The sequence below is a fragment of the Babylonia areolata genome, chromosome 18, assembly GCF_041734735.1.
Source record: "Babylonia areolata isolate BAREFJ2019XMU chromosome 18, ASM4173473v1, whole genome shotgun sequence".
Taxonomy (NCBI): Eukaryota; Metazoa; Mollusca; class Gastropoda; order Neogastropoda; family Buccinidae; genus Babylonia; species Babylonia areolata.
In genome coordinates this window covers 19,479,337-19,490,366 of record NC_134893.1, presented here as the reverse complement: position 1 = coordinate 19,490,366, position 11,030 = coordinate 19,479,337, and the positions used below count along the sequence as shown (strand labels likewise).

At 46.0% G+C, this 11,030-nt stretch overlaps 1 protein-coding gene across 7 annotated transcripts in view; it reads right to left on the bottom strand.

The window, feature by feature from the left end:
• Nucleotides 1-701: 701 nt before the first annotated feature.
• Nucleotides 702-11,030, bottom strand: part of LOC143292540 (uncharacterized) — a 15,562-nt gene continuing 5,233 nt past the window's right edge. Inside the window, exons 2-5 of one of the 7 annotated variants that reach the window (XM_076602928.1) lie at nucleotides 4,471-6,567; nucleotides 4,197-4,404; nucleotides 2,748-2,838; nucleotides 702-1,108 (exon numbers count right to left, since the gene is read on the bottom strand). In XM_076602928.1, coding sequence (XP_076459043.1) covers nucleotides 1,079-1,108; nucleotides 2,748-2,838; nucleotides 4,197-4,404; nucleotides 4,471-6,567 — 2,426 coding nt within the window. In that variant the 3' untranslated portion in view covers nucleotides 702-1,078. Of the gene's footprint in view, nucleotides 1,109-2,747; nucleotides 2,839-4,196; nucleotides 6,568-11,030 lie in introns of all 7 variants that reach the window. The other 6 variants (XM_076602925.1, XM_076602926.1, XM_076602929.1 and 3 more) reach the window with 6 other exon arrangements.

Sequence of the window (11,030 nt, the reverse complement as noted above, 5' to 3'; positions counted from 1 at the left end):
CGACTCCAGTTTAGCGCTCAGTGGGTGGCACTTCACAGTGGCGGCGCGCTCTTCAAGAGCAGAGCAGCCCGGATACCACAAATTGGAATCTGTTGTGACCAAAAGCAATACAATACACAACTTTTTGTTGTTGTTGTTTTCGAACAAAGATCAAAGCACCGAACTTTGCTTTTGACAGTGCACTCAGTTCTTAGCGGGCACGCTGCACATCCAAGGCTACGTGCAGCACACAGCTCTTACACACACACACACACACACGCACGCACGCACGCACGCACGCGCGCGCGCGCGCACCCACACACACACACACACGGAGAGACAGTGAGGAAAAAAAAAATCAAGGAAACTCCTCTAGCGCTACGTCCCCCACCCCCACCCCCACCCCCATCCCGCAGCACATACATTGCCTCCTTCCGAGATAAACAAGAGCAGTCCAAATTAAACCACAAATCACAATAAAAACAAAACAAAAACAAAACAAACACACGTATCTGCTCCCAACACACTCTACTGTGAGGAACCAATAACATAACATAAATCAAACCAGTATGATAGATAGTACTGCAAGAAAAAGCAAAAAAAAAACAAAAAAAAAACAAACAAAACAAAAAAACAACAACAACAAAAAAAACAAACCAACAACAAAAAACAAACAAAACAAACAAAAAAAAAAAACAACCCCAACCCCCCCCCCCCCAAACCCCTCCCCCCCAAAACAAAACAAAAAACCCACAAAAAACAACAAAAAAAAACAAACAAGAAAACACACACACACACACACAAAACCCAAACACGGTCCACTATTGTAACATTAATGCAGACGCATTACTGTATACATTTCGTAAATCAAACAGTAGCACTTGTTCTAATAATAATAATAATAATAATAATAATAATAATAATAATAACACTACTACTACTACTACTAATAATAATACGAGAGGCACACACGTTGTGGATGAGGGGAGAGGAGAGAGAGAGAGAGAGAGAGAGAGAGAGGGGGGGGAGGGGGGCAAGGGGGAACGAAAGAGTCTGTCAGACAGACAGACAGACAGACAGACAGACAAGGGGGAGGACGTTAACCCCGCCCGACGTTAATCAGCTGGCTCTGAAAACAGACAAAATGCGATCAGTTCCATCTTAGCACCCGTCACTACGTTAAACACACACACACACACACACACACACACACACACACACACACACGCACGCACACACACACACACACACAACTTTTACAAAAAAACAAACAGAAAACCCCAAACTTCAATGACAAATCAGAAACATGCAGACACGTCATCATGTTTAAATATTCGTATGGAATAAGAACATTCTCACTCATAAGAATTAATAAACTGGACAATGTGCAAGTACTTTGAGCAAGTATTCAACATTAACTAAATATGTATTATGTTTCTTCTCACTCGAACCGCTATATATCTTCGTCAAATTCACAGCATGGCTAAAGCGCGTCAAAGAAAAGAGGAAAGAAAGAAGGAAGAAGGGAAAGAACTGTATTATATTGTATTTCTTTTTGTCACAACAGATTCCTCTGTGTGAAATTCGGGCTGCTCTCCCGAGGGAGAGCGCGTCGCTACACTACAGCGCCCCCCCCCCCCTTTTTTTTGTGTTTGTTTGTATTTGTCCTGCGTGCAGTTTTATTTGTTTTTCCTATCGAAGAGGATTTTTCTACACAATTTTGCCAGGAACAACCCTTTTGTTGCCGTGGGTTCTTTTACGTGTGCTAAGTGCATGCTTGCACACGGGACCTCGATTTATCGTCTCGTCCGATTGACTAGCGTCCAGATCACCACTCAAGGTCTATTGGAGGGGGAGAAAATGTCGGCGGCTGAGCCGTGATTCGAGCCAGCGCGCTCAGATTCTCTCGCTTCCTAGGCGGACGCGTTGCCTCTAGGCCATCACTCCACTGTATGGGTATTATCATAAAATCCACAATTGGTTAGCTTCAGAAGAAAAGCCACAAATAATTCAGCGGACTGAACATGACAAAAGCAACCAAGTGGGACATATGCAAAAAAAAGTAAATAAGAGAAAATAGAATAAAATAAAATAGAATTCTATGACTAACAAAAATAAACAGATAGATAAGACAAGTCACCGGAGAGGTTAATAGCATACAATTGTATTCGCGGCGAAAAAAACAAAACTAACCATGATCCCCAAGCATTAAAAAGACAAATATCGCTCAGCAGGGTACTCCTCCAAATATCCCCCCGCCCTCCCCACACACACACACTGCACACATCCCTGTCAAAAGCAACAATGGCAACAGTTTTATTTTCACCGATAAAACTTTGACTGCAAATTTTTTATTTATCTATCTTAAAAAACAAACAAACAAAACAACAACAACATGAAATCACTTAAGCGCAAACAAAGCAACAAAAACCACCCCCGGAAAAAAAAGCAAAAAAGCAACAGAACCAGTATAAATAAATATTAAGTGTGCTGATCTCAATGTTGCAATGAGTAAGCAAGGCAAAGTCTTTTTCATAAAAATAAAAGTGAAACAAAAAATTAGATAAACCAAAAACATAAACACAATAAAAAGTGAAACAAAAAGGAAATAAATCAAATAAACAAACAAAATAATAAAACAGAACAAGTTATAATATAGCAAAATTAAAAAAAAAAGAAAAAAAAAAAGCAGGGTGCAATTAAGGTGGTGACGTCAAGCAGCAGTGACGTGTGGGGTGACGTGTAAGAGGTGAGGCGCGTCACAATACCTCGTCGTCCCGGTAGGTACTATTCGTGTAGGACCAGGGCTTGTAGCGCACCGTGTTGTCCAGCAGACTCCAGTTCACAGCCCGGTGTCGCCTGTCCACAGACACCCCTATCTCATCACATCAGTACCGGGCAGTTAGTATCATAGTATGATAGTCAGTCGTTTTCGACTATAAGCATCAGAACAGCAGAGGCGATAACCATTCGGCTATGGCGCCCGTCAGTGCAATTTTGCCTCCTAGTTAGAGAGTCATAGTCATTCAAAAGACTAAGCTGAAAGTGATTTCCCATTGCATTTGAGAAATCATTGATGTGAGGAAGGTGGCAGAATGGTTAAGACGCTCAGCTGCCAATACACAGAGTCCGTGAGGGTGTGGGTTCGAATCCCGCTCTCGCCCTTTCTCCGAAGTTTGACTGGAAAATCAAACTGAGCGTCTAGTCTTTCGGATGAGACGATAAACCGAGGTCCCGTGTGCAGCACGCACTTGGCGCACTGAAAAAGAACCCATGGCAACGAGAGTGTTGTCCTCTGGCGAAATTACGTAAAATGAAATCCCCTTTCATAGGTACACAAATATGTAAGCATGCACTCAAGGCCTGACTAAGCGCGTTGGGTTATGCTGCTGGTCAGGCATCTGCTCAACAGATGTGGTGTAGCGTGTATGGATTTGTCCGAACGCAGTGACGCCTCCTTGAGAAAGTGAAAGTGAAACTGAAACTGATGATAGGGCAATAAGTAACACCGCATCGTAGTACACTGGATAATTATTTATCATAATCGTGTGATACATCATAACATACATCATCACTATACCCTGCCCTACCCTACCATTATGTCATATCTCGCACAGCATCGAACCGTGTCGTGTCGTATCGTATCGCACTGTGTCGTTCTGTGTTGTATTGAATCGTAAATTGTCTCGTAACGTATTGTATCGAATCGTATCGTATATCAGTATCACTAGGAGTCGTATCTAATCGTGTCGTGTCGTGTCGTACCGCATATCGTGTCGTATCGTATCATAACGCCAAGCTGACCATGATGGTCATTTGAGGGTTTCGGGACACAAGACAAGAACTGACCACTCTTCATCCAACAATCTTCATTTGGTCAACAGCACACTGCTGTCCACTCACACTCTCTCTCTCTCTCTCATGTGTGCACACAAATAAAGAGAAAGAACGAAAAACAGAACGAAACAGACGGACAGAGAGAGGATGGTGACACAGAATCTGAAACAAAGAAGCAGAGAGAGAGAGAGACAGAGAGAGAGAGAGAGAGAGAGAGAGAGAGAGAGAGAGAGAGAGAGTCCGAAGATACACCATTCGAGAACAGAAGACACTGCCCCGCCCTCGCGCGCGCGGGCACACACCCCCACCCTCCCCACACACACACTTCACAGACCCCCCCCCCCGCACCCCCCCTCCCCCCCACACACACCATTCCCTACCTCTTGTAGAAGAAGACACCAGCCACGATGGCCCCCAGAAGCAGGAGGGTGAGGCAGATTCCCAGGGCCGCCTTGCCGCCTGCAGACATACCGTCCTCTCCGCCACCCTTCTGTCCCTCAGACCCTGTTGGAGCCGGGGTACTTCGTGTCGTGGGTCCTGTGGCTCCTGTGTTACCTTGTGCGGTGGGTCCTGTGGCTCCTGTGTTACCTTGTGCGGTGGGTCCTGTGGCTCCTGTGTTACCTTGTGCGGTGGGTCCTGTGGCTCCTGTGTTACCTTGTGCGGTGGGTCCTGAACTTCCTGCGTTACTGTGTGTGGTAGGGCCTGTTGATTCTGTGTTAACTTGTGTAGTGGGACCTGCTTGTGTGGTGGGACCTGTTGATCCTGTGTTACCTTGTGTGGTGGGAGCTGTTGATCCTGTGTTACCTTGAGTGGTGGGACCTGTTGATCCTGTGTTACCTTGAGTGGTGGGACCTGCTTGTGTGGTGGGACCTGTTGATCCTGTGTTACCTTGAGTGGTGGGACCTGCTTGTGTGGTGGGACCTGTTGATCCTGTGTTACCTTGAGTGGTGGGACCTGTTGATCCCGTGTTAGCTTGAGTGGTGGGACCTGCTTGTGTGGTGGGACCTGTTGATCCTGTGTTACCTTGAGTGGTGGGACCTGCTTGTGTGGTGGGACCTGTTGATCCCGTGTTAGCTTGAGTGGTGGGACCTGCTTGTGTGGTGGGACCTGTTGATCCTGTGTTACCTTGAGTGGTGGGGCCTGTTGATCCCGTGTTACCTTGAGTGGTGGGACCTGCTTGTGTGGTGGGACCTGTTGATCCTGTGTTACCTTGAGTGGTGGGACCTGTTGATCCCGTGTTAGCTTGTGTGGTGGGACTTGCTTGTGTGGTGGGACCCGTTGATCCTGTGTTAACTTGTGTGGTGGGACCTGTTGATTCTGTGTTATCGTGTGTGGTGGGACCTGCTTGTGAGGTGAGACCTGTAGATCCTGTGTTGACCTGTGTGGTGGGACCTGCTTCTGTGGTAGGACCTGTTGATCCTGTGTTACCTTGTGTGGTGGGACCTGCTTGTGTGGTGGGACCTGTTGTTCCTGTGTTATCTTGTGCAGTGGGACCTGCTTGTGTGGTGGGACCTGTTCGTGTGGTGGGACCTGTTGATCCTGTGTTACCTTGTGTAGTAGGACCTGTTGATCCTGTGTTACCATTTGTCGTGGGACCTGTTGATTCTGTGTTACCATTTGTGGTGGGACCTGCTTGTGTGGTGGGACCTGTTGTTCCTATGTTACCTTGTGTGGTAGGACCTGTTGTTCCTGTGTTACCTTGTGCGGTGGGACCTGCTTGTGTGGTGGGACTTGCTTGTGTGGTGGGACCTGTTGATCCTGTGTTACCTTGTGTAGTAGGACCTGTTGATCCTGTGTTACCATTTGTGGTGGGACCTGTTGATTCTGTGTTACCATTTGTGGTGGGACCTGCTTGTGTGGTGGGACCTGTTGTTCCTGTGTTACCTTGTGTGGTGGGACCTGCTTGTGTGGTGGGACCTGTTGATCCTGTGTTAACTTGTGTGGTGGGACCTGCTTGTGTGGTGGGACCTGTTGATCCTGTGTTAACTTGTGTGGTGGGACCTGTTGTTCCTGTGTTACCTTGTGTGGTGGGACTTGTTGTTCCTGCGTTACCTTGTGTCGTTGGACCTGCTAGTGTGGTAGGACCTGCTTGTGTGGTGGGACCTGTTGATCCGGTGTTACCTTGTGTGGTGGGACCTGTTGTTCCTGCGTTACCTTGTGTCGTTGGACCAGCTTGTGTGGTGGGACCTATTGTTCCTGTGTTACCTTGTGAGGTGGGACCTGCTTGTGTGATAGGACCTGTTGTTCCTGTGTTACCTTGTGTGGTGGGACCTGTTGTTCCTGTGTTACCTTGTGAGGTGGGACCTGCTTGTGTGATAGGACCTGTTGTTCCTGTGTTACCTTGTGAGGTGGGACCTGCTTGTGTGGTGGGACCTGCTGTTCCCGTGTTACTGTGTGTGACAGGTGCTGGTGTCGACGCTGGGTTACTGGACTGCGTCTGCGTTCCTCCACCTGTTACAGTATCTGTAGACTGCACATGTACCGTTGTCGTCGTAGCAACAGCAGCTGCTGTTGCTGCTGCCGATGTCGATTTGCTGTCAGCGACAGTTCCCTGCGACGTACTGACGCCGGAAGGCTGGGTCTGGCCCGAAGGGGATGGTGAAGCCGCTGATGCGCTCGTCCCGGGTACTGTTGACGGGGACTGGCCGGTGACTGCGGAGGCTGATGGCGTGGACGATCCATCTGAGGCAGAGGCTGCAGTTGTGCCGTCAGGTCTTGTTGTTTGTGTTGTTGGCGCTGTTTGTGATCCTCCTGCGATATTCAGGACACACACACACACACACACACACACACACACAAATGTACGTGGAAGCACTTGAACACTGCAGTCATTCCATTCGTCCATCCATCTATTCGTCCACGCACGCAAACACCTGTGCGCGTTTCACGCAAACACACACACACACTCAAACACACACACTGTGATACACACACAAAAACACACACTGTAATACACACACACACGCGCGCACGCAAACGCACACGCACACACGAACGCACACGTGTACAAAAACACACACGTGTTCACAAAGAAGTTAGGGAGAACGGCTATACTTGCAGGAGTCTAGCGAACAAGACAGTACAAGATAAGCAGCAGTGGAGATCCCTGGCTGTTACTTCATGTGGCACAGTGCACGGTGAGGAGTTCAGTCACAGTTGCCATAGCAACAGATGCAGGTGCAAAACGATCTAAATGACCGAGTCACGAACCAGCGAGCCAGCTATCACTGTTGTGGACATTAATGGATTTGTATTCCTATACCCCTCCACCCCCCCTTCCCCATCTCTCTCTGTGGTGTTTTTTTTCTTCTTTTTTCTCTCGTGTGTATGCCTGTGTCTTTGTGTCTGTGGAGAGAGAGAGAATGTGTGTGCGCGTGAGCGTGTATGTGTGATCATTTGTATTTGTATTTCTTTTTATAACAACTTTATCACAACAGATTTCTCTGTGTGAAATTCGGGCTGCTCTTCCCAGGGAGAGTGCGTCGCTACACTACAGCGCCCCCCCCCCCCCCCCCCCCCCCACCCCCCCCCCTGCCCCCCCCCCCCTTTTTTTTTTTTTCCTGCGTGCAGTTTTACTTGTTTTTCCTATCAAAGTGGATTTTTCTACAGAATTTTGCCAGGAACAATCATTTTGTTGCCGTGGGTTCTTTTACGTGCGCTACGTTCATGCTGCACACGGGACCTCGGTTTATCGTCTCATCCGAATGACTAGCGTCCAGGTCACCACTCAAGGTCTAGTGGAGGGGGAGAAAATATCGGCGGCTGAGCCGTGATTCGAGCCAGCGCGCTCAGATTCTCTCGCTTCCTAGGCGGACGCGTTACCTCTAGGCCATCACTCCACTCGTAAATGTGTATGCGCGTGTGCACATATCAAAGTGCTTGGGAATTCAGTATGCGTTCACCTCATTTCGATGGTTGTCTTCGGCGGTCAAAAAAGCTGATTTTGTTCTCATAAAGACTCAGCAGCTGCTGCGCTGTTTGTGCTGTCCAAACGACAGCAACAGGCCTGACAGCCACTCCCATTTTCTGTCTTTGACAATGACTCCCACTGCAAATGTCCACCTCTAATTTGTGTTCCATTTTATGAGAGAGCGCCACTTCAGAATTACGGTTCGAGTGTGTGAGCCAGTTGTGTCGGCCAGCCACATCGTGCCAAACTTGTCTGGTGACCGGCCACTTATTTCACAGCTCGCGTCATTCTGTTGTCGCGAGTATTTAGTTATTTGTTAATTTGTGGTTTTCGTGTGATTTCAGTTTTAAATCCTTTATGGGACACCCGTTACATGATAACAGTATAAAGTATATTGCAGTGCATTATCTGAATAGATGGATGTGTCTGTTACCTATGTTGTTTCTTGGATACCATGGATATCTATCTATGTACCTAGGTCTAGATATATCAAGGTCTCTACCTATGTATCTATGCATATATTTTTCTGTGTTTAAAACAGACAGTCCTTGTCAGCTCTGCTATTGGACTATACATGATCAGCAGAAACGTCAGACGGTTCACGTCTGTTATAGGAGATAGTTTTGAGCCCAGGCACATGTCAACCCCTATCAAGGAATTTTGTACATCATGAATTGACCCCTTCGCTGTGCAGGTCACTTCAGTTGGACACACATCACACAGGAACCCAAAGGAGGATATGTACAACTCTCAGCCGATACCCTCACGTACTTACCTACGATACATCAGACAAACCGAGGAGTAGCCATTGTCCACACATGTACACACTCATATTGGAAGCTGTACAACTAACTGCCTGCACACTGTACCCATAAATGTCTTGGCTGTAAAAAGCCCTGCTCTCTTTACAGGTAAATCTTTTAGTTATCCAGCGACGCAAATGACTCCGTGTTTGTAAAGCACTTAGTTCTTGGTCTCTGACCGAGGATATGCGCTATATAAGCACCCATACCATCATCAACAGTTGACCTGCGATGTTATCTCGATGTTTACCGTCTTCGACAAGGATCCAGGTCAAAAGTCAGACATAAGTCTTTAACAGCAATATTTGTGTGTGTGTGTTGAAATGGTGATTAACGTCTTCCGGCGTTAGCCATCTGAGACATTACTGTGGACTTTGGCTATATGTGTATGTGTTGGCAGATCTTGGAGTGAGTGTCTTTGGAGTGGGTGTGAGAGCTTGGGAAGTGGGGATGGTGGGCTTTGGGGGTCGGGGCGGATCACAGGACTGGCAGAGGCAGCAAACCAAATCTATTCCACCACTCACAAAAAAACTCAGACCGATTTTGTCAACATGAGTTTTGTATGGGAGAGCTTTCTAGTAATCTTCTAATTTTCTTCTAAATTCCATGTCTGATAGTTCTTAATCAAGCGCTTATTGCTACATGTATACTTACATGGACTAGAAATATCATTAAACGATAGATAATACATTTATTATGGAAAAAAAAACTGCATCAAATACGAAGTACGGTAACAGCAATATACTGGCGCAGTTTATGCGAAATTTTTAATACCGACTTTCCTTTTTCCATGTCCATGTGCATACACGTTATAAAAGGAAATCTTTCAGATTAGACATATTTCACAGTCAACATGTTACACTTGAAAATAAACAGCCATACATCGCTTCCTTGAAGTGAACAGCTTCAGCACCTAAAGATGACCCCTGCAATCAGTAATGCCATGAAAAATGTAGCTAATTCCTTCTCTCCTAGATTTCTTTCTACCTGAAACTGAAACCTACCCCACATGCCCAGACAGACAAACAGTGTGTACTGGTCTTTTCTTACGAGACAATAAACTGGAGTTACTGAGGCAGTATATAATTTGTGCATGTAAAGGAACTCATATATACAAAGACTACAGCAATGTTAATATACATACATCGATGTGTGTGTGTGTGTGTGTGTGTGTGTGTGTGTGTGTGTGTGTGTGTGTGTGTGTGTGTGTGTGTGTGTGTGCACGTGCAAACCAAAAAAAGTGTTACAGTGCATACAAAATAACATTTAAAAAGTATTTTAGGCCTGATCAGATTTTGAAAAAAAAAAAGTACATTGCCATCAACTGTTCACATCAACTAGTTGCCTGCTGTGTGTCACAACTGCATTTGCGTGGGTGCTCGCGCATCACGTATATATATATATATATATATGCATACATGCTTAGCCTTTGTACGTATAGTCCTGGTTGCACAAAAGTGTTTTTCGGTCTGACAAAGGCGAAGAAGGAATGACATGGGGTGCTTTGTTACAGCGAGAGAAAAATAACATCTACTACAAGTAGCGAGGAAACAGGTCAAAACCAAGACATGAGGGAACAAGCACGAGGTTATAAAACACATCAAGTGGTTTCGCTTTCTAAGAATAAACATGTGTTCAGTGAGATTTTATGATTGTTTGCTTTTCGTAGACGACAATCGATGATGATTCTAACCGAATGGTTATGTACAGCGTTAGACTTTTAACTCTCTCCCTACGAACGGCGAAAGAGACGACGTTAACAGCGTTTCACCCCAATTACCATCATCAAAATATTGCAAGCAGAAGGCTCTTATACTGAAGAGGTGAATGTTGACAAAGAATACCACAATTCTGACGACGGAAGCTAAAGGTTGGGTCATTCAGACACCCACTGGACATCCGAGGGGTGGGTCTGTGTAGAGGAGAAGAGAGGACTGGCCGTACTGAGTGCGTTAACCTTGTGGGTCCTGGGTACGAATCCGATGTCAGCGCCTGGTGGGTAAAGGGTGGAGGTATTTCCTATGTCCCATGCCAGCATATCAACATATGTGCAGACCTATTAGTGCTTTAATCCCTTTCTTGAGTACACACACGCAAACCGATTGGACCCCATACTCCACGTCAAGAGTTCGAAGGGAAATGGAAGCACGAACGTACTCCCACGATTACTCTGGCGCGTGGTAAAGTGACCTTGACCTGCCTGAAAAGGCTATAAAGGGAATTATCCGATTTTGAGAATTCTTCAACTGCTGTCCGTTTATATTATAAACATATATATCCAACTTCACAAAAAAAGACAGTTCAGTGGTTTCCAGAAATAAATATTTGTATTTGTATTTCTTTTTTTTCTTTTTTTTTTTTTATCACAACAAATTTCTCTGTGTGAAATTCGGGCTGCTCTCCCCAGGGAGAGCGCGTCGCGATACTACAGCGCCACCCATTAAAAACTTTTTTTTTTTTCCTGCGTGCAGTTTTATTGGTTTTTCCTATCGAAGTGGATT